This window comes from Crocuta crocuta, unplaced genomic scaffold, assembly GCF_008692635.1.
Source record: "Crocuta crocuta isolate KB4526 unplaced genomic scaffold, BGI_CrCroc_1.0 scaffold36, whole genome shotgun sequence".
In the NCBI taxonomy this organism is placed as follows: Eukaryota; Metazoa; Chordata; class Mammalia; order Carnivora; family Hyaenidae; genus Crocuta; species Crocuta crocuta.
The window spans coordinates 3,643,301-3,670,934 of NW_027532203.1; the positions used below are offsets into that span (position 1 = coordinate 3,643,301).

Below are 27,634 nucleotides of genomic sequence, written 5' to 3' on the forward strand. Positions count from 1 at the left end.
TGTTCTTCTATGTGGTTTATCTATACCATGGAATACTCCATGGCAATGAGAAACAATGAAATCTGGCCTGTGTAGCAACATGGATGGACCTTGAGGGTGTTATGCTGAGCGAAATGAGTCAGGCAGAGAAGGACAGATATCATATGTTTGCACGTATAGGAGGATTAGGAGGAACTTGACGGAGGAACAAGGGGGAGAAGAAGGGCGGAAATGGCGGGGGAAAGGGAGAGAGGCAAACCATGAGAGACTCTTGAATGCTGACAAAAACTGAGGACTGATGGATGTGGGGGGGAGGGGGGATGGGCATGGAGGAGGACACTTGTGGGGATGAGCACTGAGTGTTATGTGGAAACTAATTTGACAATAAACTATTTGTAAAAAAAAAAAGAATATAAAAAAAAAAGAAATGTGTTCTACTTCATAAGATTTTTAAAAGGAGGGATATTAGTATGACTCCACTTTTATACAGGATAATTATTCGTAGTGAAATGTTTATTTTTGAATACTTTTACAGTCACAGAAAAGTGGCAAAGATAATCCAGGGAATTGTGTATACGCCTAACACATTTTCCCCAGTGCTAACATCTAACATTATCATTATACATTTGTTCAAACTAAAAAGGCAACACTGGATCGTTGTTATGAACTAAACTCCATATTTCGTTTGGATTTCATGGCTTTTCTACTAATGTTAACATAAGTACTTTTTTACTACTCAGAAAGTGTGGGAGCTTCATTTTATAGTGGTAGTTTGTGAACTATCAAAATTCCACTCCTGAGAAAATTCTTGCTTATCCATATATCACCTTTGTAAAGATTTTTCTTCGCTCAATGAGGCACGTGACTTATACGTGACAATGATAATACAGTGACCACGGGGTTCAAAAATGCTAAGGCACTCAATTGAATAACATAGTACGTCTGAAATGTAAATAAAAGTCACATTAAGACAAAATGTTAAGTGGCAAAAATAGCTCTATAGGTATGATAAAATCACTAGATTGCATTATTTCAAGGCTTATCAGCGAACATTCGAATGTGAAAAAGATACAAGCTCTAAACTGGTTTTTATTATAATTGTGTTTTTCCATCTTTTGGTGTGCTTTTCACACTGTAAAACAGTCTTATTTGATGAGAGAGATATATGGTTCAGGGGGAGCAGAATCTCCCGTAAAAGAGAATGCTATCGGTTCTGTTGTGCCTGATGAAGAAGAGGAATGGGTGGTTTGCATTAAATTCAATGGAGGGGAGTTTACTTCGAAAACTCACCTCACTCCCAGTACCGGCTGAAGCCTCGGTACCTTGTTCATTTATTTCTACACAAGCCTTGTGGAAAACATTGGACAGAAATAAGTTTCTCCCCATAGACATTCCTGAGAAATCAGCTACGGCCTCGTTAAAGGCATCGCTCATCCCCATGCTGCTCAGGGTCGACTTGAGATCATGCGTCTCCTCAAGCATAAACTTGGGAAGGTACAGCTGCACTTCACACAACTCCATCATGTCTTCACTGGTCCACTGGCTCAGCTCCTCATAGGTCAGGGCCTTTTCCAGCTGCAGGTTTGGAACAAGGAGGAGAGAGTCAAGGTAGAGAGAGGAGTATTGGTTGAGCGAGGCCTCAACATATACATAGATGAATTGTCACTCTTGTTACGCTGGGTAACAAAGCACATGCTTTTGAAAATCCTTTGTGTCATGAGATCCTTCACACTGTTGACCTACAGAATCTTTGTTTTGCAACTTAATAGTTCTCTGGATACAGGAGAATAAAACTTTGATTCAAAACGACAGTACTTCTGGGTCACCTGGGTGGCTCAGTAGGTTAAGCTTCTGACTCTGGATTTAGGCTCAGGTCATGATCTCCCAGTTTGTGAGTTCGAGCCCCACATCGGGTTCTGTGCTGACAGCATGGGGCCTGCTTGGGATTCTCTTCCTCCCTCCCTCTCTGCTCCTCACCTACTCGTTCTCTCTCTGTCTCTGTCTCTCTCTCTCCCTCTCTCTCAAAATAAACAAATGAACATTTAAAACAAGGCAGTACTTCTATAACAGCCATGCAAGATATAAACTACACATGGAAATGCAGCAATAGAAATATACACTTAGATGATGTCTACACAAAAGAATAAGCTTTAGAAGAAATTGTGTGCCAGAGTACAAAAAAAAACCCAGACATTTGTTATACTAACATGGCAGACAGTTCTTTGAAAACAAAATCAAAGATAAGATAAAATGCCACAACAATATGAAATTAGTCACCATAAGCGATGCAAAAAAGAAGTGAGGGAAATGTAAAGAAAGGAAAATCCTCACATCTTAAGAGTAATGCCCTTTTTAGTGTAGTTTTGAGAGTGTTTTCCTCCTCTTTATATCTTAACATTTTTAAATAATATATATGCATCCATATGCATAAGAATATATGTTAAAAATGTGCTTGATTTTTTTAAGTTTATTTATTGAGTGGGAGGAGAACACAAGCAGGGGAGGATCAGAGAGTGAGAAAGAGAATCCCAAGCAGACACTAAACTGTCAGCATAGAGCCAATGCAGGGCTTGAACTCACAAACTGTGAGATCATGACCTGAGCCGAGATCAAGAGTCAGATTCTTAGCTGATTGCACCACATCTTTTAAAATAACATGCTTGTTTCAAAACACTTGCTTTGCCGGTTTGAAAGTTTTTTATACCCAAGCATTGCTGTCAATTACATACCTGTAGATGATGTGCATTAATCTGATAACATAATCAGTTCAGGAACCTGCACTCTTAGGAAGAAAGGCTTATCTCATAAGGGTGGGACCCTAATAGTTAAGTGTCCACACTTGGTCTTATTTGTACCATAAGGAGTCTGGCACACATGAGAAGTTATGCACTGTGCAAAGAAAGCCAGGCCACTCACTGCATGGGAAACTAACATTCGATTTAAATTTACAAATAGAGGGCGCCTGTGTGGCTCAGTCAGTTGAGCGTCTGACTTCAGATCAGGTCATGATCTCACAGTTTGTGGGTTCGAGCCCCACGTCGGGCTCTGCTGACAGCTAGCTCAGACCCTGGAGCCTGCTTCAGATTCTGTGTCTCCTTCTCTCTCTTCCCCTTCCCTGTTGGTGCTCTGTCTCTCTCTGTCTCTCAATAATAATTAAATGTAAAAAAAATTTTTTTAAATTTACAAATGGCTCAGAAACATGGTCTGACGAAAGTTCTATCCACTGTAATAGAAATTTGGCTGATAAATAACTTAAATAATGCTTGAAGGTAGTACTGATATGGACTATTTCTCCTGAAGACTGTTTACTTGATTAAAATGTCTTTTTTTACGCTTTAGAAGTCAGGGTCATGGTTAAAAATGTATATCTAAAGCTAGACTGATGCCAGGAATTTGAAAAAGGAACCTCCAATTAGGGAGGCTTTACCAGAGGGAGAAGAAAGGCCTAGACTGATTGAAAGATAGATCAATGCACACAGCTTTGTGACAGACATTCTGTTGCTCATGTGGCTGTTTTTTTACCTGCCCAATGCAAGTGCCTGTAGATTCCTAAGCCTTCTGAGGGTAGTAGTACCAAACTGACAGAGTTTCAGAAAGTTTAAATGATACTGTGAAAGTAAAGTCCCTAGGTCTCTGGTACTTTGGTTGCCTTCCTCTACAGGAATCCAAGAACAGAGAGACTATGTCTTATGTTCCCCGCCCCCAGAGGGGTAAACACCGGATCCACCTTCACATCAGAAAGACTGTACCTGATCCAGTCCTTCGATATCTTCTGGAAGCAAGATGAGCAGGCTGAGGTCACGGCTGTTATAGTAGAGTTGGAGGCCCATGGCCTGTGGCTTTGGAATGCAGAAAACGTTGAGTTTTGTTTTCACGGACATCATTTGCACTGGTTTGCTGATACTCTATGGGAAGTAAGTAGCAAAGTCACTGAGGAAGTGTTCCACCTAATCCTTAATTTTTTTTTATCATAACTGGTGCCCAGTAGTCTGAGACGGTGGTAAAATGAGTGATTCTCTGCAAAATGCTGAATAAGTTATTCAGACTTTGCTTTCTGGAAGTACATGTTTCACTGGATACCATTATCAATAAGTAATGTGGAAGTTTCTTTTATAACATGATTGTGACAATCTCTGTAAATCATAGCAAGCTGGATCCTACGGAACTCTTAAAAACTATATAATCTTATGCAAACTATGTAGATTTCAACGATTCAGAAACAGAATAAGGTGCATTTCACATGCAAGCATTTGAGAAAGTATTGTAGTATCATAAACACTGCAATTTATCAAGAGAATAAAAAGATAATAGACTAGAGGAAATATTTGCAAAATACATATCTGATAAAGGGCGGGTATCAAAACGTATAAAGAACTTTTAAAAACTCAATGGAAAAAAAAAACAATTTTACCACATAGGCAAAAGACATGAACAGATACCTTACCAAAGGAAGACATACAGTATTTGAAAAGATGCTCAACCATATGCCATTAGGTAATTGCAAATTAGGACAAGGAGACACCACTACAGACCTTTTAGAATGGCTAAAAGTCTAAAATGCTGACAAATATCAACTGCTGGCAGGAATGTGGAGCGACAGGAAATGCCTTTCTCTGCCAATGGGAAATGCAAAGAGCAAGCCCCTTTGGAAGACAGTTCTTTTTGTAGGTTCTTACAAAACTAAACGTAGTATTACCATAGGATCCAGGTGTGCTAGTGAGTACTTACCAGTATGAGATAAAAACTTATGTCCACACAAAATCTTGCACATAAATATTTATAGCAGCTTTATTCATAATTGCCAAAAACTGAAATTAACTAAGATGTCCCTCAGAGGGTGAATGGCTAAACAAACTGCAATACCTCCAGTCAATGGAATACTACTCAACAGTAAAGTGAAAGGATCTATCAAGCCGTGGAAAGACAGGGAGAAAACTTAATTACATATTGCTTAGTGGAAGAAGCCAATCTGAAAAGGCTACATACTCTACAATTCCAACGATAAGATACTCCAGAAAAAGTAAACCTATGGAGACAGTAAGAGGATCCGTGGTTGCCAGGCATTTAGAAGGAGGGATGAATAGGTGGAGTACAGGGCACTTTGAGGGCAGTTAAACCATTCCATATGATACTGTAACGGCAGATACATGACATAATGCATTAGTCAAAATCCAGGGAACCGTACAAGACCGACTGAATCCTAATGTAAACTGTGGACTTCAGTTAATTAAGAGTTATTGATATTGGCTAATTAATTGTAACAAATGTACCACAGTAATGCAAAATGCTAATAATAAGGGAAATTATGTGACTGTGGGGAGGAAATATGGGAACACTACTTTGCTCTCAATTTTGCTATAAACCTAGAAATGCTCTTTAAAATGTCCAGTTTTAGTAAAGATAATGGTAAAACAAAAACAAAACCCTGCAATTCAGATATTATAGACATATGTCATTTATCCATTCTACAAGGAGCTAAATGGCAATCACAAAGCTCTACCCTTCTGCTAAGGTAGAGGCCATATGGGTAGAGCTGTTCGTTCAGGATACTTCATGATACAGTGATTGTTTCAGGGATGAGCACATGAATGGCGCAAAATAGAGTCTTCCTTGGGACCATTCTGTTAGAGCTAGCAGCAAGGACTATCTACCAGGGTTGTGAAGCTAGAGCACTGAAAAAGAGACGACCATATTCCCAGATCATATGGGTAAATTGTATCTTCAGTATCAGACTCCCTGGACTTCTCATTTCCTCTTAGTTACATAAACTAATGCAAATACAATTCCCATTTCATGGGCGCTAGTTTGGAATGCCATATTTATCACTCGCCACTGAAAATTCCTTGTGGATATACTAAGTCAGGTAACTATCCAGCTCATTTCCGGGTAGCCTATTCGATTACATGTTCAGTCTCTTTCCCATCGCTATCCCACCGATGGTGTGAGAACCGTCTATTGCACGCATCCACGTGATTACTGCCATAGGTCCCTGGCAGCGCTATTTACGTGAGATGCCTCACCCCAGGACCAAACAGCTCTAACAAATGTTGGATAATTGATTGCTGGGAATTTAAAATGAGATCTATCAGGGTGGTGTCTAAAACAGAGGCAGTGTTGTGAGTAGCTAGATTGTGCCCTTGTGGACTGGGAAGGAGAGAAAGTTAGACTTTAGCCTGAGGGAAGAATGATAGAAGAAACAGAGTTGAAAAGATAGAGACTGAATCTTGTTTCCACTCAAGTTCCAAGGACCCGCCATATTCCAGCCCTTGGATTCTAGATCTATCTGTCATCTTACATTAGTCTCCCTTTTTGTTGTCATTGGTTCCTATCACAAAAACAAGCATGTTACATCCTAACACTAGGAGATAACTCAGTGAAAGAGATGCGATTTTAAATTTTTATCTCTATCACTTATGGAAGGGTAAGAGTTTGGTAGAAGAGAGTGTTGATCTAGTAGAATAAGAACAGAACTAATAGTGAAGGGTTGGGGTTCTGGTAGATTTCTGACTTAGATACAACTCCAGACATGTGACTCCAGTAACTTAGCCACCTGGGAAATAAATATAATAACTACCTTATCTACTCTATCAGAGTCGTAGCAAGGACTCTGATAAAATAAGCAAATAGCCTGTTTTCAGAAGGGAAAAAAAAAAAAAAAACAATGAAAGAGGAAATTCCCAGCATGATGGATTTGGGGGCTTTTAGCTCAGCCGTTCCTGTCCTGGTAAGAACGAGAGTTTACAGGAACATATATTCAGAAATAAGAGTGAATTTAAAGTAGAATCTCCTCTACAATGCCATGTAAAAGCTCATGCTGATTATTAAGAGATTTCTACCTTGTTTATCCTGAAAGGCTTTTCTGTGGTATTTTGGACTAAGAACTGATGTTCCCAGATTCCTTTAAAGTAAAGGGCATTCACCAGAACCATTCTAGTTGTGGAATCCACAGCATCATCAGGTAGGAGTTTCACAATTTTTCCTAAAAGAGAAAGAGGAGGGATTACAAATGGTATCATTACATCCTGGCAACAAGCCACACTTAAAAAATGATAAATATGGGATACTGTTAAGTGATAATATCTCATATCCACCAATGATCCAAACCGGGATGTTAGCACTGATATAATAATACTTAACAGATCCTATTTAAATTTCATCTATTTTTCCTATAAAGTCGTTCATCTGGACGAGAAATCATCCAAGATCTCAAGTTGTATTTAAGTGTCATTTCATCTTAATCCCTTTGAATCTGGGACAGTTCCTCATTCATTCTCTGTCTTTCGTGACCTACACAATTTTGAAAAAAGTTTGGTAGCATGTCCCTCAATTCTCAGTTCAGATTTGTCTGATGTTTCCTCAATTGTATCCCCTGAGAGAGATATGTTAGTTCCTAAAAGCCAGTCCCTGTGAATGCGATCCTATTTGGAAACAGGGTCTTGGCAGATCAAATCAAGCTACGGTGAGGTCATGCTGGATTAGGATACCTCCAATCCAATGACCGATACACAAGAGGAGGAAAATTTGGACATGGACACAAAGAGAGGACAAGCCTCTGTGAAAACACAGACATAGGACAGACCTAAAGGAAAAATTATGTGCCAACAGAAGCAGAGATTGGAGTGGAGTGTCCAGAAACCAAGTCAAGGATTGCCAGCAACCACCAGAAGCTGGGAGAGAGGCATGAAACAGTGCCTTCCCTACAGCATTTAGAGGAAGCTTTACCCTGCTAACACCTTGATTCAGATGTGCAGCCTCCAGAGCTATGGGAGAATAGTTTTCTATTGTTTGAAACTATCCAGTTTGTGGTAATGTGTTATGGCAGCCCTGAAAAATCATCACAACCAAAGAAGCGATGTTGTGTCTTTCTCAATGAATCATACCAGAAAATATATGATGTTCATATGTCCCATTACTAGTGATATTAACTCTGATGATCCGATTTCTACAGGTTTCTCAGTGTAAAATTATGAAGCTTTCCCTTTGTAATGAATAAGTATCATGTTGGGAGATACTTTGAGACCATGTAAATTTCCTATATTCACCAAACTTTTGCTCTCTAATTTTAGTATTTATTGATGATCTTGCCTGAAACAATGATTGCTGCAGTTTTTGCCAAATGGTGATTTTTCAATTTCCACTATTTGTTCTACATTTCTTAATTGGAATTCTACTGTGAGGAAGAACTTTCCCATCTCCTTCTTGTACTTAGGTATTCAATAATTTATATCACTATAGACTCATGAATATTTGTTTTACTCTATGTGTTATAATTTAGTACTATCGTTATTATTTTCTTTCTCAAACTGTCCCAGATTTGGCTATTGGAAATCTCCTCAACCTGGCTCCTATATCCTTTTGACATTGTTCCCAAATATTTTGAGCACTTCCCTACATTTTGGTATCGCAGTATACCCTAAGGTTTGTCTGATGCTTTCTAGGAGCCCTGGTTACTTTTTCTAAGGGATGGCTTTTAGAACTCAAGATGTGAATGTTAGCTATACTGATTACTACTGGGGTGTCATTGCTCAGCAGGGAAAGCTAGGAAATACACATATTATACACATATCTGTAAATATTTCCATCTCTATATAATTCTATCTCTGCTTTATATTAAAGATGAGGAAGTCAGATTGACATCACCTGTTTCAATCCAACACCATGGGGTTTATGCTCACCTTTGCTTTTCCTTATTTGTAATTCCTTTCTCTGTCAGTTAGCAACCTGGATCTTATTATTCCCAATATATTTACTTATTTGCTCAATCCTAGAACATATATAAAATAGGCTCAGAATGGCTAACCCATTCTCCTGTGGAAAACAAATTTGATAACTAGGGTACATGATTTGTATACAGTTCTCTTTTTTAAGTCTTAGATTTCATAGTCAAAATATTCTTTTACTAGAATAAATATTTGTTCAAAAGAATAATTCTGAAACAGGAATGTAAGCTAATAAAAGATGTTATAGAAGGACTAGAAGTTTTGAAGAGAAAATACAGATGGATTAGACTGATAGGTAAAGCCACAGTGTGCATGTGCACACACACACACACACACACATATGTACGCATGCACACACTCACAGAGGACTACAGAAGTCCAAGTGTTATCCAGGGTGTTGGAAGCTCAAAGGCCATGAGCAGTGGAGCTTGTTGGAAAAGGGTGGGTGTCAATAAGATTGAAGGAATTATGCCATTTACAGCAATTAATCTTAGCCTGGACTGTGAATTAGAATCACCTGAGGATTTAGAAATACTGATGATTGAGCCTCACTTCCAGAGATCTGAATAATTCACCTGGGGTTGGACTTACAAATTATTAAATTTAGTTTCACATATAGTGAGGACCGAGAGCCACTACTTTGAAAACATTTGGTCTATTGGCCTTTTATACCTCCCTGCGTGCCAGCAATGGCTAGCAAATATGTCAGCTTGCAGGTTAGTGCAATGAGTTAGGACACTCATGTCACACTATGGTTAGGACATAGTGGGTTTGCTGAATTGTGTTTTTAGAAAGTAAGGATTATAGGGGCACCTGGTGGCTCAGTTGGTTAAGCGACCGGCTTCAGCTCAGGTCATGATCTCATGGTTCGTGGGTTCGAGCCCCGTGTCGGGCTCTGTGCTGACAGCTAGGTCAGAGCCTGGAGACTGCTTTGGATTCTGTGTCTCCCTCTCTCTCTGACCCTCCCCTGCTCACACTGTCTCTCTCTCTCTCTCTCTCAGAAATAAATAAAACATTAAAAAAATTTTTCTAAAGTAAGGATTATATGTAACACATGTAATAAAACTTTTTTTTTTTAATGTTTTATTTATTTCTAGGAGAGAGAGAGAGAGCGCGCGCGTGAGCTGGGGAGGGTCAGAGAGAGAGGGAGTCACAGACTGAAACAGGCTCCAGGCTCTGAACTGGCAGTCAGCACAGAGCCCGATGCGGGGCTCGAACCCACGAACCGCGAGATCATGACCTAAGCGAAAGTCGGACGCTTAACCGACTAAGCCACCCAGGCGCCCCATAATAAAGCTTTTAAAAGTGGTTAAGAACAACTAAAATTAGGGACACCTGGGTGGCCCAGTCAGTTAAGCGTCTGACTCTTGATCTCGGCCAGGTCATGACCTAACGGTTNCAGGCTCCCCGACCTAACAGTTCTTGAGTTCAAGAACTGCATTGGGCTCTGTGCTGGCAGTGCAAAGCCTACTCTCTCTCCCCCTCTCCCTCTCTGTCTGCTCCCTACCTCTCAAAATAAATAAATAAACTTTAAAAATGTTTATTAAAGAACAGTTAAAATTAGGTCTGCTTAACTTCTCAGTTTCCCTTTATATTTACAAACAAAAAGTAGGTCTGGAAAAAGTAGGTTTTGGGGATTGGGTTTTGCACTGACTTAGCTCAAGGTGATCGAGATCCAGATGATTTAAGCTGTTTGCATTGTTCCCTGGGTTCATATGCTTTCAAGGAAGCGAAACTTTTGAAACCCCCACAGCTCTGTTAGAACGTGTAAAATATAATTATTTTACAAAGGATGAAAAAAAAATGTAGTTAAACACAACTTTAAAGTAACACACAAAGCCAAATTTGACCAGGACTTTATTACACTCTTGAGAACTGAAGGGCCACCTACTGGCTCGTGCATTGCACGCATCCTTGGTAGTTTTAGGTATTGGGAAGGACAATCTGAAGACTTTCGGGGTTAAGTCCTGCTGGGCACAGGGTTATTAATGTGGCACTAGAGGGCCCCATGTGCGAAGCACATGATAGATTTTGAGATTACAAACAGGTCCACACGCATGGACTACCAACCCCCAACTTTTAAGTAGCTTGTAGACTATAAAGAAGACAAATCAGAAAAAATTGCAAAATATAACGGACACTATCACTGAGTGATATGTGTGTGTCCAGCATATGTCCCAGTGTGTGTATGTTGTCTATGTCCCAGTCGTCCACATGACTACTTGAAAGACAACCTATTTGAAAGCCAAAGGAAAGAAACTTCCTTCAGGCGGTTCAGAGGGAACGCAATCATGCCAAAGAGTTTCTAGTAACTTTGCCTTAAGGACGTGCAAAACTTTGCCTCGATAAAGTTCCTGAATAGCTGATTAATTTATTACTTTATTTGATGTTGAATAGCCCTCAAATAGCAGGTATTTGTGTTCAATATGTAAAGAGAAAATACAGAAGTATTACAGCTTCCTGCCTCTTTGGAAGAGTCCACTTCTAAGAAACAGAGCAGGCAGGATGAGCTGGAGGAACAAAGTTATGGATGTGGGAAACAGGGGCTTAATAAAAGATTCGGACCATGCCCTTGGTTAGCTCATTTGGGGGGAACCCTCATTTTACTAGTAGTATGACAACAGGATTTTTCAAAGTGTGGACTCTCTTATATCTTGACCAGAGAGTAATTGCAATCTGAAGTCTATTCTTTCCTCCATAATGTAAGATTATTTACTCAGTGCTTCCTAGGAAGCAGAACTTCCTATGTGCTGTCAAATGTGGTAGCCACTAGACACACATGGCTACTTAAATTTAATTAAAATGAACTAATGTTAGAAATTCAGTTCCTCAGTCACATTAGCCACATTGCCAATCATCTAGAGTCACATGCGGGTAGCACATGTGACTATAGCACTTGGGCAGAGCAGACTTATGGGATTTTTCTACCATCACGGGAAAATTTCCTTGGGCAGCTATGGGATCCAGAGAGTTGGATCTGATCGTGTTCCTTGAAGGTGTTATTTTGTGCTGGGGAAGCGCGGGAAGGACCCTAAGAGCCAAGCTTATGCCTCACCAGTCAATGGCTCTCCTCTCAGCTCTGAAAAATGTTGCTCGGTGTGTAGAGACGGGAGATTAACTGCTCCTAGCCTTCCTGTCTATACAGCTCCCCTTTTCCTACCAGATGACATAACAGGCACTGGGTTAGGAGTTTGAGACCTCAGATATGGTGCAGCCCCAGAATACCCTTAGGCCCACTTCTGCCGTGTGGAATGCTTTTGCCTATACAATCCCATGTGGTCCTCTCGCTAACTGACACAGCGCAAGTCCTCAGTAAATGCTAGCTGATCTAGAATTCTAAAAACAGGCTTACTTTTGAATGAATTCAAGTCAGATATAAGTTAAGTAATATGGTCACTCTTGCCTCACCATGGCTTTTGAGTCACTAGTACAACGAAAAAAGAACTGAGAATTCAGGGCTGCCAACTTCCTTAGTTTAAAACAGTAACGTTCTGAACAACTGCTATGAGCAGGCCTACCGTGTGTTAGTGGTTCAAAGCCGAAACTCAAACCAGGCAGCATCACTGCACTGGGGTCCTTGAATCTAGTAGGGGAGGCTTCAGCAGTTAACTTCAGCAATAATATGGCACCTGTCGAGGTAAACTTTCCCACCAAGTGCAATGAGAGCAAAGAGGAAGGCTCTTAGCCCGGCCTGGAGCCAGGACAGGGCAGGGGATTTCAGGTAGAGGGAAGAGCTTAAGCCAACGCACAGGGTCATGAGGTAGCACAGGGAGTTCTGGAGACTCTGTGGCACTAGGAATTCCTGAAGTACAGATTCTGAGTCAGAGAATGACAAGGGTTGAAGCAGGGAGACGAGCAGGGGTCTAGGGTCTTGCCGGGCCTTCTATGTCAGTTTAGGGAGCTTGAAGTCATCCTGTGGGTCATGGGGCACCATGATGGGTGTTGAGTACAAGAGTGACATTATCTCCCTAATTCATATCAGAGGTACATCATCTGGGTGGCCGAAAGGAGATTAGATTTGAGGGGAGCAGCACTAGAGGCAGGTTATTGTATTAGCACAGACGAATGATAACCAAAGCCAAAGGCAGGGGAGGAAGAAATTGCAAGGGAAGGTGGACTCAGAAACATGTAGGAGGAGGCAAAGGAAAGGGGAGAGCTGAGAGCATCTGTCAGATTTCTGGTGTGAGCAAGAGTGTGTGTGCCAGTGCACACAATCACTGAGATTGAGAATGAACCAAGAGGAAGACTAGGTGTGGCAAAACCATTCTGAGGTCTGACTTCAGGTCTGCTGAGTTTGAGAAATGTGGGGCCCTCAGCAGGTACGTCCTGGCAGGTATATATAACGACCACCAAGGTTCCCGTGGTATGCCTAAACATTCCACATACTTTGATGCAATGCAAAGGCTTAATTATTACTATCCATTAATAATGACATCTTTTGTATTTCTTTGTGAGATGTAACGGACCATCCATAGTTATATCGATTTAAAAGGCAGCTTGGTCTGAGTTCAGACTTTAGGGCTAAACTGACTTAGATTTGAATCTTGTCTTAATCTTATCTCTGAAGATTTAAACTCGTGATCTCGAGCAAATTAATTTCTCTAAAGTCTCAGCTTCCTAATTTCTAAGTTAAGGATTACATTAAAGGACTTCTAGGGGGGCGCTTGGGTGGCTCAGTCGGTTAAGCATCTGACTTAACTCAGGTCATGATCTCACTGTTTGTGGGTTCGAGCCCTACGTCAGGCTCTGTGCTGACTACTAGCTCAGAGCCTGGAGCCTGTTTCGGATTCTGTATCTCCCTCTCTCTCTGACCCTCCCTTGCTCACGCTGTCTCTCTCAGTAATAAATAAAACATTTAAAAAAAAAAAAAGACTTCTAGGTTGTCTATAAGAATCTACTATTTCCGTTTAGAAATAGAACACTGTCTCGTTAATTTTAGCCATTCTCACAGGTGTGAGGTGATATCTCATTGTAGTTTTGATTTATATTTCCCTGATGATGAGTGATGTTGAGCATCTTTTTATGTGTCTGTTGTCCATCTGGATGTCTTCTTTGGAAAAATGTCTTCTGCCTATATTTAACTGGATTATTTGTTTTTTGGGTGCTGAGTTTTATAAGTTCTTTATATATTTTGGATACCAACCCTTTCTTAGATATGTCATTTGCAAATATGTTCTCCCATTCTGTAGGCTGCCTTTTAGCTTCATTGATTGTTTCCTTCTCTGTGCAGAAGCTTTTTATTTTGATGAAATCCTAATAGTTTATTTTTCTATTTGTTTCCCTTGCTTCAGGAGACATCTCTAGTAAGAAGCTGCTAAAGCCAATGTCAAAGAGGTTACTGCTTGTGTTCTTCTCTAGGATTTTAATAGTTTCCTATCTCATTTCACACCAGTCAGAATGGCTAACATTAATAACTCAGTCAACAACAGATGTTGGCAAGGATGTGGAGAAAGGGGAACCCTCTTGCACTGTTAGTGAGAATCCAAACTGGTACAGCCACTCTGGGAAACAGCATGGAGTTCCCTCAAAAAGTTAAAAACTAGAACTACCCTACAGTCCAGCAGTTGGATTACTAGGTATTCATCCTGAGACTGCAAAAATACTAATTTGAAGGGGCACATGCACCCCAATGTTTATAGCAGCATTATTAACAATAGCCAAATTATGGAAAGAGCCCAAATGTCCATTGACTGACAAACAGATAAAGAAGTGATGGTATATATACACAATGGAATATTACCCAGCCATCAAAAAGAATGAAACCTTGCTATCTGCACTGACTTAGATGGAGCTAGTGGGTGTTATGCTAAGCAAAGTAAGACGATCAGAGAAAGACAAATACCATATGATTTCACTCATATGTGGAATTAAAAACAAATAATAATAGTGGAAGAAACAAGAGAGGAAAACCAAGAAGCCAACTCTTAACTATAGAGAACAAAGTAACAGAAGGGAGTTGGGTGGGGTTAAATGGGTTAAATAGGTGATAGGGATTAAGGAGGGCACTTGTTGTAATGAGCACCAGGTGTTGTACGGAAGTGATGAATCACGAAATTTTACACCTAAAACTAATATTACATTATATGTTAAGTAACTGGAATTTAAATGAAAACTTAACCTATTAAAATTAAAATTAAAAAAGAAAGGGAACACTCAAATTTTAGGTGAGCATGTGGATACCCAGGTAAAAACGACATCTTATAGGGGCACCTGGGTGGCTCAGTCGGTTAAGCATCTGGTCAGCTCACGTCTTGATCTTGCGGTTCATGAGTTCAAGCCTTGCAACAGGCTCTCTGCTGACCACTCAGAGCCTGGAGCCTGCTTTGGGTTCTGTGTCTCCCTCTCTGTGTCTCCATGCTCTGTCTCTCAAAAATGAATAAATGTTAACAAAAAATTTTAAAGACATATTATAGGTCTTTATTACCGCAAGTCTAGGCAGCCAACTGTCCTGGTTTGCCTGGAACTGAGAGACCGTTAGGTGATAATTCCAGGAAAATCTCAGACAGGTTGGTCACTAGAGCATACAGTGCGCCATGTAACTGACTGGGCTATGAGTGAAACTGACGTGTGAAACTCTCAGGTCATCTTCTTAAGAGCAAAGAGGCTTTCTTTTCCCCATTTCCTGCTGACTATAAAATGGAAAATGCAAGAACCTCCTAGAGGTAAATATGAAAACCGTGTTTTGAGGATGGCAGAGCTGACCCCCGAGTCTGGGTCTCTGGATGGTCTCAAGGAACAGACTGCTTATCTCCCTTTTGACAATTATGTGAAAGAAAAAGAAACTTCTATCTTATCATTAAGCTACTGTATTGCAGGTCTCTCTGTTATAGCAGCTCAGCCCACACTCTAACACGTGATCTTATTTTGAAAATTACTTAAAATCATGACACTTTTAATGCCACAATTTTGTTATTACTTACCAGCTGTTTTTCTTTAGAAATCACAAATGGAGCAGTACCCCAAATTTCCAAATTTTCCTACTTTTTACCCCTGGACTTCTCTTTAGACTGACTGGGATATAAGAGTTTCTTGTCCACTTAGTAAAGGTGGTATCTATCCTGACTTCCATGTTTTGGATAAGACTCATGGGGAAAGCTAGGAGTCTAAACATCATGGGCATGAATAGAAAGACACGTTCTGAATACCTCGAATGTGACCATTGTTCTACTTAAGAAAGACACCTGCTTACACACAACACAAACTCAGAAAAAGACAATGCTTGGAGGAAGCACTTCGCCAAGGACCCTGGTGAAAGCTTACCCTCAGTCTGGCTTTCAACCCAAGAGTTGATCTCCTTTCGGATTTGTCCAGAAGCTCCCACAAAGTTAACAGATTGTGGTTCTGCACCAAAGTATGTTTTCATGTCCTCTAAATATTTCTGGAAGATACAGGTAATATCTCCGTCTGTAGTTTATCCAAAACTGAGAAATCAAGTCTATTACTGGACAGTTGCACCCCCCCCACCTCGTCGCCCCCTTTCTGTCTTTCCATACTCCCATTTTGGTCAAAACCTAAACCCTCCCTTTAGAAATGGCTGGGCACTGACGCCCTGTGCCAAAGCCCAGATGTGGAGGGAAGCCTGCCTCCTGCAGTTCTGGGGCTCCCACGCCCCAGATTTATTCATGTCTGTGAAACGGGGCTGGAATGAAAAGAGACGAACTCTAGGAATCCCAGGACTCCAGTGAGCAAGAGGTTTGGGCAGTTGCACTTGGCTTTCTGCAGCAGGGACGGAGCCTACGTGAAGCCTGAAGGGTCTGCCCACTGGGGACTCTGAGTGCCCACAAACCCGTGATGGGCCACTCAGGAAAACTCGACCCTGCCGTGAAAACTGATTGCCAGGCACGGTCGGAGTTTCAGAGGCTTTCTGAGGGAAGAAAGCTGGCCTCATACTTCTGGCCCCTTGAGGTCTACCCTGGTGGCAGTCATGTACGTGGGCTGTAGGGGTAGCTGCTCGTGGAGCCACCTGCCTCGGGAACAAAATTTATTCCTCAGGACAGCTGTCATACTTCCTCATTTTATTACTTTATGGAGGAATTGTGTGCAGTAAAAACGTGAGTTAACTCAGCTTCAGAAATTTAAATTCTATAGAGTTTATTAAAAACAAAAAAAAAAAGCTTAAAGTTTCACATGGCACCATTCTCTGTCTTGACTCATGGGTTCTGATCAACCCATCTGAGCACATCCAGGACCTGTGGACACTTTAACAGATGTATCATTTTGTATCTCTGTGTCCTTCTTATCTGTAAGTGCCCGCCGGACTCAAAACCTCTTGCTTCTGGATCACACCCGAATGCACACGACTACCAGTAATAGAAATGTCTTTAAGACCTTGTTTGGATGCTTTCATGCTTTAGTCAGAACAAAGCCCAACTCCTGCACTTTCCAGAATTCACTGGCTATGGCCAGGGATAGCACTGCTGATGCCACAACATCGCTTCAGCCCTTCTATCGCTTTCCCTCTGCCCGATCTGATTTCCTTGCTGTTTGGCCACTGGGCACCCGCATTCTCACTAGATGGGCCAAAGGATGTGATGGACGAATATGAAAGAAGTCCATGCTCGGCCTGGTTCAGGCTCACCACTCTGAGGCGCCCTTGAATCTGAACTAGGGATGAAATCACCGTCTGCATTGTGGGGTCTCAACCATCAGAGAAGGGGAGAAGTTGATGTTATTCTATGTTAAGAGTGTCTCCTAAAGTCATGTTGTGACATGGCTTGTCTGACCCCAAAGTCAGCTTTGCTCCTGAGGACACAGTCTCCAGCCACATTCCCGGGACGATCGCGTCCCTTCGTTTCTGCAGGTTTAGCCTCCTGAGTTACTCCACTGCTTTTACTCCACTTCCTGTGAAACAAATGCTAACCCAGAGATCAGACAGACTGCATTTTTGTACATGTTCACAGGCTGTTCCTCGGGTGTACCCCTTTATTCTAGATGTAAAGATCCGATTACTAGATCTGGTTTGAGACTGATTTTTGGTTTCCTTTACAATTAGACACTTACTGGTGCTCCAAATGGTTGTTTACTAGAAAGCCTGACCATATATATTAGCTTCGTCCCTGGGATCTCTAGAGCAATGTACAAAGAGTCTACTGATTGGTCTCACATGGCTCTTTCTTTCCCATTAGATTAAAACATGTTTGCACTTACAGTGTGAAATGGATACGTTTTCTCTCCATATATTCTATTCGCTGTTTTAAGTGCATAAGCATTGCTGGGATTGTTGATTTCTGAGATGAGTGTCTGGAAATGAGAGTGCATTTCTTCAACCTTGCCCCAACCTGATTCCTTTAAAAGAAAAGGGATTAGTCAAATAAAAATGTCGAACAAAAACTGTCTATAGATCAACACCCTATATTTAAATGAAATAATTTGTTGTACTGCGTGCAAAAGCTGATATTGATTGCACGATCAACAAAAAGTGTCTTCTTTAATGTTGTCGGTGCAAGATTTAAAAGTTTTCGGGGCTTCGTTTTCTTCACATTTAGTTTGTAAAGGCAAGAACAAGTTTGAATGTGGGGCAGTTCTGAAAGGGAAGAAAAAAGTGGAGAGAGATAAAGGAAAAGAATACGACCTTTCCAAGAAGTGTACAGAATTTTGTATTTTGGAAATTTTTCTATAATTCTATGATATTGAAAAAATTTAATGTTTGTTTTTGAGGTGGCGGGAGAGAGACAAGTGGGGGAAGGGCAGAAAGAGAGGGAGACCGAGAATCCAAAGCAGGCTCTATGCTATCAGCGCAAAGCGTGATGTGGGGCTCAAACCCGTGAACAGTGAGTGAGATCATGACCTGAGCTGAAACCAAGAGTTAGATGCTTAATTGACTGAGCCACCCAGGTGCCTTATGCTATTTTTCTAAGGAAAATTACCTATTAAAGGGTGCTTAAATTCCCCCATGAAAAGACATGTGCTGCAAGTGTTTTCTCCTTGATCATAAAATAGACAATAAAAATAAGACATACCGTCTTTCTTTTCTTTTCACTTTCAGGATAAGATTTGATGTCCTGGTCTCTGAAATGAAGCACCTATCATTTGAACAAAAAGGCAATATATGAACACACTTTGCAAAGACGTAATCATATGAAATACTCTTCAGTAAACACAAGTCAGTCAGTCCCATCAATACAGAACATATAATTAATTAACTAGGGGGAGGGTTTCTGATTTCACTTAAATGACGTGAACAGATGAAGTCAACAGTGGCTTTCAAGTAAGTTTTTGAAATTCCAGTTTAAGTAACTAGTCTCTTTCTTACAATACTCTTTATAGGACATTGAAGGTGATGTTGGGAATACACTTAGAGCTAAAATTTTCTTGTATTCCATGTTTCAGTTTTTTAAAAAATCTATGGCTGTTTTGAGAACTGGGTGTTCTGTTGAGAGTATCATTTAGACAATTTCAGCAAAGCAACCATTGCTCTAGTTATCTAGAACATTGAGGAATTTTAGTTGTTTATTCTAGTTCAGTGTTTCAGTTCTCATTGTGTCTCCCCCTTTCATATTTATAGACACATTCCTTGTGTTCACCCCAACATTTCATCTGGAAGTTAACAGGAAGGATGTGCACATCCTTGTTTCCTCTGAAGTGTGCCACATTAGAGAACAAGGTGATAATTCCATCTCCCACATCATGGACCCAGCTCACAATTAGGAATAAAGTCTAGTTTACTAAAGGTTATGCTGACACATAGTGACAGACAGGGGTACATGAACAATTCCGTCTCCATGCAAACTGAAGCTGTTGATATTTAAATAACATTTAAATAAAGCAAGGGTGAGAAACACATAGCAATATATTTATATGAAATGGACCCAAATTGGACTCCATCTAAGAGTGCCTATCACATTAACGGTTAAACCTTTTAATAATTAACCAATTATCAACTAGCCATGAACCAGGATTTTGTTGTTTATAAACTACACAATATCTTGTGAACCAAAAGAATAAGAATGACATCCTTGGCCGAAACTGACAGAATATATAGTCTGCCGCTTTCACTTAAAATTAGTGGCTGTGCCCCTATGCATCAGCACTCCTGTATCCCTTGGGTAAATTCCTAGCAGTGCTATTGCTGGGTCCTAGTCCCCTAGGACTGTTGTTAATTTTTTGAGGAACCTCCACACTGTTTTCCAGAGAGGCTGCACCAATGTTCATAGCAGCACTCTCAACAATAGCCAAACCATGGAAAGAGCCTAAGTGTCCATCAATGGATGAATGGATCAGGAAGATGTGGTTTATCTACACAATGGAATACTACATGGCAATGAGAAACAATGAAATCTGGCCATGTGTAGCAACATGGATAGACCTTGAGGGTGTTATGCTGAGCGAAATAAGTCAGGCAGAGAAGGACTGATACCATATGTTTGCACATATAGGAGGATTGGGAGGAACTTAATGGAGGACCGTGGGGGAGAAGAAGGGGGTAAAAATAGTGGGGGAGAGGGAGGGAGAAAACCATGAGAAACTCTTGAATGCTGAGAACAAACTGAGGACTGATGGAGGTGGGGGGGGAGGGGATAGGGGGTGATGGGCATGGAGGAGGGCACTTGTGGGGATGAGCACTGGGTGTTATATGGAAACTATCTTGACNGTGATCAACATAAATAAATAAATAAATAAATAAGTAAATAAATAAATAAATAAAATAAAAAGATGGAATACTTACAAAAAAATTAGTGGCTGTGTCCTTTTCTATATTTGGCAAAGAAAAAAGCATCTTGAGTGGAAATTCTATCACTTGTCCTTTTTATTATTGCATGATTTAGAAGTGGATTTACTCTTTTCTATTTTTTTGTTTTAAAAACACACATATATTTATATGTTTACACATATGCACACATACGCATATATGGCTTTTTAATTATATTTTTGCTATCTATGGCTATACTTGCAGGTGTGCATGTGTGCACTCACACACACACACATACTATGCCTGAAGATGCTTACAGCAAATCAATAATTGCTTATAGGATAATATTGCTTCGTTGTTTTAATGATCTCAATGAGCTCTTTATGATCATTCAGACAATTAGAGGTTGAATGAAGAAACAACCAAACAAACCAAAGAAGAGAATTCATTTGATTTTTCCATTTGTGTCTTCAAGAAAATCCTTCTGAGATAGGAAAGATGATGACGATATTTAAAATATGAGCCATTCAAATACCATATGATTTCGCTCATAGGTAGAATTTAAGCAGCAAAACAAAGGGACAAAGAAAAAAAAGACAAACAAAACATAACAAACCAGACTCTTAACTATAGAGACCAAACTGGTGGCTGCCAGAGGGGAGGAGAGGTAGGTTTATGGATGGGTGAAATAGGTAAAGGAGATTAAGAGCTCACTTGTGATGGGTATTGAGTAATATACAGAATTGTTGAATCATTGTATTGTACATCTGAAACTAATATAATGCCATGTGTTAACTTCTCTGGAACTAAAGTTTTAAAATAAAATAAAATAAAGTATGCACCCTAACTTCTTGAAATACGTTAATAATCGAAATTACATTGTTCTTGGTGTTGAACCCAACTTGATAACGTTATCCTCTCTGTCTGATCTTGCCAGTACACACAGACTCTTACATCGTTTCTCAAGCAGCAGTTTTCCAAATGATTCTCTTTCCAAGACTTCTTTTGATGGCCTAAGTAAATGATTAAGTGTACCTTTTGTTTTGAAGGATATGGCCATAGGATGTAAGCTATTTGGATTTCAGGAGGCAAATGACGATAAAAGTCAAAGAAAGCATTTGGTGTGAAGGCCGCAGAGGAGGCTCTCTCCCACTCACCTGGGCTATCTGGGCTGCAGTATTACCCTTGGTACCGAAATACACCATGGCCAAGGAGGTGGAGATGCCCCATGGAGAAAAGAAAATATTTTTGCCCTCAGCAGATTCAGCTAGCTTTTTGCTAAAATCCAGGGTAAATTGGTTGATTGATTTTGCTAGAGAGTCCATTGGAAAACCTAAGAAAAATAAAGCAGGTATAGAAAATGTGTTAATAATCCTCTCTGCTTATTTTATATTTGAAAAAACGATTTGTTGGCTGACATAAATATCTCCCTTAAATCACCTCTTCCTGCAATGACAAAAAAAATATATTATCGAATTCGATTTTATATAGTATATAGAATGTATATATTTCCATCCATTATGTACATATATATTTCCTCTCATCCTTATACATGTAGCTATTCATAACAGCTGAATGAACTATAGGAAAAGTCCACACCAACACCATCAGCTTACATATTAGAAAACTGAACTCCAGGGGCGCATGGGTAGCTCAGTCGGTTAAGCAGCCCACTCTCTACTTCAGCCCAGATCATGATCTTGCGGTTGGTGAGTTCAAGCCGTGTGTCAGGCTCTGTGCTGACAACATAGAGCCTTGGGATTCTCTCTGTCTCTCTCTCTCTCTCTCTCTCTCTGTCTCTCCTGGCTCATGCTCTATTAGTAAATAAATAAGTAGATAGACAGATAGATAGATAGATAGATAGATAGATAGATAGATAGATAAGCAAGCTTAAAAAAAAAAGAAGAAAACTGAAGTCCAGAGAGTTTAAGGGAATTGCTCAAATTTTAGCATGAAGGAACAGCAGAGAACAATTGGATGCTGGTCAGTTAGCAGCTCCTTGTTGAAATAAAACACAATAAAAATGGCATTGATGGGGCGCCTGGGTGGCTTAGTCGGTTAAGCGTCCGACTTTCGCTTAGGTCATGATCTCGCGGTTCGTGGGTTCGAGCCCCGCGTCGGGCTCTGTGCTGACTGCCAGCTCAGAGCCTGGAGCCTGTTTCAGTCTGTGACTCCCTCTCTCTCTGACCCTCTCCTGCTCGTGTTGTCTCTCTCTCTCTCTCTCCTAGAAAAAAAAAAAAATGGCAGTGGAATCAGGTCCCCGGACTGTCAGCCCCGTGTTTCTTTTCAAAGCATCATGTGACTGCTGACTTGACACAGTAGATGAGAAATGGCTATACATCTTTCAAGGAACTTTATGCTTTTTCTTACTTACCTATCACCCATATGTTTATATAGTTTAACCTTATTGTTCGTTCATGCTCTTTTATATGATATTTATTCCCAGTTCCTGGAATGCCTCAATCCTCCTTTACTCTGGTAAAATCCAATTCTGTTCAAAGTTTCTCTGTTTCTTTAGAAGCTTCAAGAGTATGTCCCACAACCTCGCTTTTTGCCCCTTGCTCGACATTTCTCACACCACTGGTTCTGTCTTCATATGTCCAGATCTTTCCAACCCCAGAGTAAGTTCCTTGAGAGTCTGTGGGTCTAGTGACACCTTGCTCAGGACTTCCCACAAGATGGATGTTTGTAAATACTCGCTTATACTTCTTTCCAATGTTCATCCTTTGGCTCCAGCCACCATACTTTGTTCACTTAAACTTGAAACCATTCACACCTTAGTGGGAGATGCTTTTAGAGAAGTAAGGAACTCCAGGCTCATTGCCTTTACTCTCACTCACTTGAGAGCCTCTGAAGCTGGTCTTCTTGAAAAAAAACTCATGTTTTCTCATTTTAAAAAAATTGTATTCAACCTCTAAATTTCACCTCAAGTTACCCTGACATTTTAAGTCTTTTAAGACTTGGGTTCTATCAAAGAAATAGCTATGTCACTCTGTTGCCATTTTATAGCCAAATAATTTCTCAAACTGGTTAAATGATTAAACATAAATCAAATTCCTAGACCTAGAAATTCCCATTCGTGCCAACAATCATATAGAACTTCATCTTACACTGATATCACCTGGCCCTCAGAACGTTAGAAAGGTCAGGAGTTCTCTGTGGTCAAACAGTTGCATCAAGGGAGAGACATGTATAGGCAAAGTTTTGGTTTCATCATGAATTGGATTACCAGTGATCCTGTTGAAATCCCTCTAACCATAGGCTTACATTTAATCCCAGTCTCTAACTGCTGCCTCAGTTGTAGCTTCTGCTTAATGCTGCAAATAATGACAATCCTAGGCTTATATTACTTAACTAAAAGAAAAAAAAACAACTCTAGTTTTGTAGTCATTATACACCCTCAAAATGTTTGAAACTTGCCAATGTCTATTTTTTCTTGAAAGATTCAGTGTCATCTTGGAAATAATCTCCTTGATCTCTTTACAGCTGTATTCATCAAATGATGCTCTGTTTACTGCCTCTATATTAAGCTTTATCTCTTCAAATTTCATAGATTACATTCTTATGGAAAACGCTTGGCCCCTCCAAATCATACTGACCATGAAGGGAAGAGAAACTAGTATCTTCAGGCCTGAGATTTTGGTCTTTCTCCCTATAGTTATTCTAGAGTTTAATTATTTATAACAGATTCCTGAAAACAATAATTTTCTCTAATGAAAGAGCTAATTTCTTGTGAAAAGTTAATATACAGCTATCTTCAGCTTCATTAATTCTTTTATTAATATCAACACTAATAAATGAGGTATAACCCAGAACGGAAAAGAACAATTCCTGCTCTTTTTTTAAACAACAACAAAAAAACATATGGAAGAGGTCATCCATTAATAAAATTTAACCCAAGAGTGGAAACTACTTTCTGAAGGAGGCAGAATTTTAGGATGCTATTTTACAGGAAATAATTTACCCATATGAGGGTTAGACAATGATTTTTTTCAGAGAAGATTATAAATGTCTAGGTAAAATTCCTACTATGCTATTTTCAGAATAAATTTTCTTCTGCAGTTTTCAAAAGTTATAGATGTATCAGCTTACATGTATATAAATACATAAATATGCAATACATACACTATGTGTGTAAAATATGTAAAACTTCAACCTGTCAAGGATTTAGGGAAGAAGCTGGAGAACTATGAAAGTAATAAAAGGAGGGGCGTCTGGGTGGCTCAGTCGGTTAAGCGTCCGACTTCGGCTCAAGTCATGATCTCGAGGTTCGTGGGTTCAAGCCCCGCATCGGGCTCTGTGCTGACAGCCAGCCCAGAGCCTGGAGCCTGCTTCATATTTTGTATCTCCCTCTCTCTCTCTCTCAGAAATAAATAAAACATTAAAAAAATATTTTAAAAAAAGAAAGTAATAAAAGGATAGTGTCATTCATCAAAATATCACATTATAGATACCTAGGGTCCCAAAGAACCTCCCAGTCCCCTCTAATCCAATTACCTTGTTTTATCTGCAAGGCAACGAAGGCCCAAAGAGGTTCAATGTGCTGCCCAATATGCACAGCCAGCTCAGAGCAATACTATCACTGCAACCCCCCTCTCTGGAGTCTAAATACAATCGCTTTTGTCATTGCTTCTCATCGTCTTTAAGATTTTAATGGCAAGGGGTGCCTGGGTGGCTCAGCGTCTGGCCCTTAATTTCTGCTTAGGTCATGATCTCATAGTTCACAGGATCAAGCCACTTGTCTGGCTCTGTGCTGATGGTATTGAGCCTGCTTGGGATTCTCGGTCTCCCTCTCTCTCTCTGCTCCTCCCCCACTGTGCCTCTCTCTCTCTCTCAAAATAAATAAATAAACGTTTAAAAATATTTTAATGATAAAAGGAAGGGATTGTGTGATGAGAGAAGGTTGAACAGGAGGAGGAAGAAGGGAGGGAAGCTGGTGTGAAGGAGGAGAGTGTGGGAAGGATCCTCACCCTGTTTCCTATAAAAGGATACCCAAAGCTCCTTGACGCCTCCATGATACTGATGACATTGCCTACTCTGGGGCTGTGTCTACCAGAAGAAGACATGTCCCCCACCCTCAGCACTTCTATATTCACCCGAAGCCATTTTCTGAGGGAGGCAATAGTTTGGGGTGTTTTATGATGAGCACATAGTGGAAGAGTGGGGTTTAGACTAGCCATGGAAGAGAAGAAAGCTAACAGTCCATGGTGTGGTGGCCAGGACGGGATGTCGGGTGGGAATCCGGGTTGAAAGCCAGGCCATTAATTCCACACATTAATGACTGGCATCAAATTCATGTTGCCAAGCCCTCTCTTCTGAAGGGTTAGAGGGGTTTGGGCTCAATTATTCTAACAAGACTCTGTTTCTCTTTGCCTAGGTTGATGGATACAGAAGTAGCCAATCTAGACATGGGACTGGAGGAGATGACATTTACAGCTTCACCATTCCTGGTAAAACCATAACTGCTTTCAAAGGAATGCTCTCTCCCCGCCCCCTTTGCCCTCTCTCCCCTACAAACTTCGAAGCAGATTGGGGTTAAATCTGTCTGACTCGCGCAGCATTCTTGGGGGGAGGGGAATGAAGCTTTCTTTATCTATTATTTCCATTTTAGGGAGCTCTTGATCATTTGTGACTTACCTAGGCACCTCAGAGAGATGGGGAACATAAATAAATAAACACTTTTAAACAAAGAAAGTTTTACGATACCTTGTTTCCTTCTGCTGGAGCAGAACTGACAGTGGCTCCTTCTGTAAGAGACTGTGGCTGAGTTAAGTAACTTGTAACTGTAGAAATCTTCTTTAGACATTCTAGCACCTCCCTTTTCTTCGCCCCACCCTCTGATTCACTCAGAGGCCCATGCACTCTTCCCTTCAGGTTTATCTTGGCCTAAAGCTCAAATAAAAAGACAGAGCTAGACAATTAAGGTTTTGCCTGAATTACTTAGTTACCCGCATTTTCCACGTCTGTCCACATGTAGAGACCTGAATGCTGACAAATTGTAACTCACACTTTCCTTGCTTAATCTCTTCTCGAGGCTGCCAATTGGCCACAATTATAGTGGTTTTCCCCGGTAGTCTTCTTAATACAAAAAAATAGAGGGGCCCCTGGGTGGCTCAGTCCATTAAGTGTCCTACTTCAGCTCAGGTCATGATCTCACAGTTTATGAATTTGAGCCCCACGTCGGGTTCTCTGCTGTCAGCATAGAGTCGGCTTCAGATCTTCTCTCTCCCTCTCTTCCCCTCCCCACTCACTCTCTCTTGCTCTCTCAAAAATAAATAAGCATTTAAAAATCATAAAAATGAAAAATGAAGAAAACAGAAAACTCCAAATTAGTGGAATAGTAATGGGCAGCTAATGGAAAATATTATGGGTGAAATATTTGCCATTAAACTGTTCAATCTGCTTTTTTATGGTGCCACGTGTGAGAGGCATCCAGAAAATGCTGGTTTTCTTCTCCCTTGGTGAGTTGGTGTGGACCCCGGGCATAACTCCACCACGTTGGATGTCCATTCTTCCACCCCAAGGACGAGGGGGCTGAATCAATGTTTTAGACACAGTCACTGAGTCGGATGCTGGTTCATTTTTTGATTATCTTTTATTTCTTCTTACGAATGGCCCCTCACTCTTCCGTATTTATTCAACAGGGAAAACAATAGTTATTGTTTCATTTTCTACCGCTGTATGCCTGCCTGCTTAGCAAGGTGGTGAGGGGAATGGACAGCGGGATGCGTAGGGGGAGCTTTCCAAAGGGATTGAAGGAGAAAAGGAGCCCCTTATAACAGATTTGGAATGTCCTTCGTGCACTTTGCATAAAAACGGGGCACACGTCTTGTGGGAAACTGGCTCAGAGTTTAACCTTTGAATGTTAGTGGGAAACCCAGCACAGAGCTTTTCCCTGGACTTCACTCGCGAATGTGACTTGCAGTAGGAAATCCCGTGATGCCTGCCTGACATGTGCTGAGCAGATAGTAGTAGCCACTGGGGCCTCCAGACTATTTTCAGCTTAAAGTATCACATGGAAGCTGGAGATTAAGGGGGCTTGTTTATCTTGACAGACAGCAGCTCACTAGAGAGTGACTTGGGCCGCATTCAGGCACCGCATGGAGACTTGCTCTAGTTATTTATGTTGCTCTAAATGCATCATTGCAGATGTTGCCAAACTAGCCAAGAAATGGTTTCATCTTCAATAAAAGTCACGGACCAAGTTTTGTTCATTTGTTTCCCCAAACCATCTCCAGATCCCTTTCCCAGTTACCTTTTAAAATTCATACAGGCACACTCCCCATGTCAAGAAAATAATGGTTGT

General features: G+C 40.6%; 1 protein-coding gene across 1 annotated transcript; it reads right to left on the bottom strand.

Moving 5' to 3' along the window:
- Positions 1–474: 474 nt before the first annotated feature.
- On the bottom strand, positions 475–26,084 carry SERPINB10 (serpin family B member 10). Its single transcript, XM_077777622.1, has 8 exons — positions 26,035–26,084; positions 21,486–21,661; positions 18,659–18,721; positions 17,847–17,984; positions 15,960–16,077; positions 6,816–6,958; positions 3,729–3,884; positions 475–1,554 (listed from the first exon to the last, which is right to left on the bottom strand). The coding sequence occupies exons 2-8, from the start codon at positions 21,651–21,653 to the stop codon at positions 1,150–1,152; spliced, it is 1,191 nt and encodes a 396-aa protein (XP_077633748.1). The 5' UTR covers positions 21,654–21,661; positions 26,035–26,084; the 3' UTR covers positions 475–1,149.
- Between the last annotated feature and the right edge of the window lie 1,550 nt (positions 26,085–27,634).

What these genes read in the sequence shown, in the direction of transcription:
- SERPINB10 (XM_077777622.1), bottom strand. Translation starts at nt 21,653, where the DNA reads ATGGACTCTCTAGCAAAATCAATCAACCAATTTACCCTGGATTTTAGC. An exon ending in GGTTGAAAGCCAGACTGAGG is followed by an intron (nt 6,959 to 15,959) that starts GTAAGCTTTCAC and finishes TTTCTCTTTTAG; the next exon opens with GAAAAATTGTGAAACTCCTA. An exon ending in AGCCTTTCAGGATAAACAAG is followed by an intron (nt 3,885 to 6,815) that starts GTAGAAATCTCT and finishes TACTTCCCATAG; the next exon opens with AGTATCAGCAAACCAGTGCA.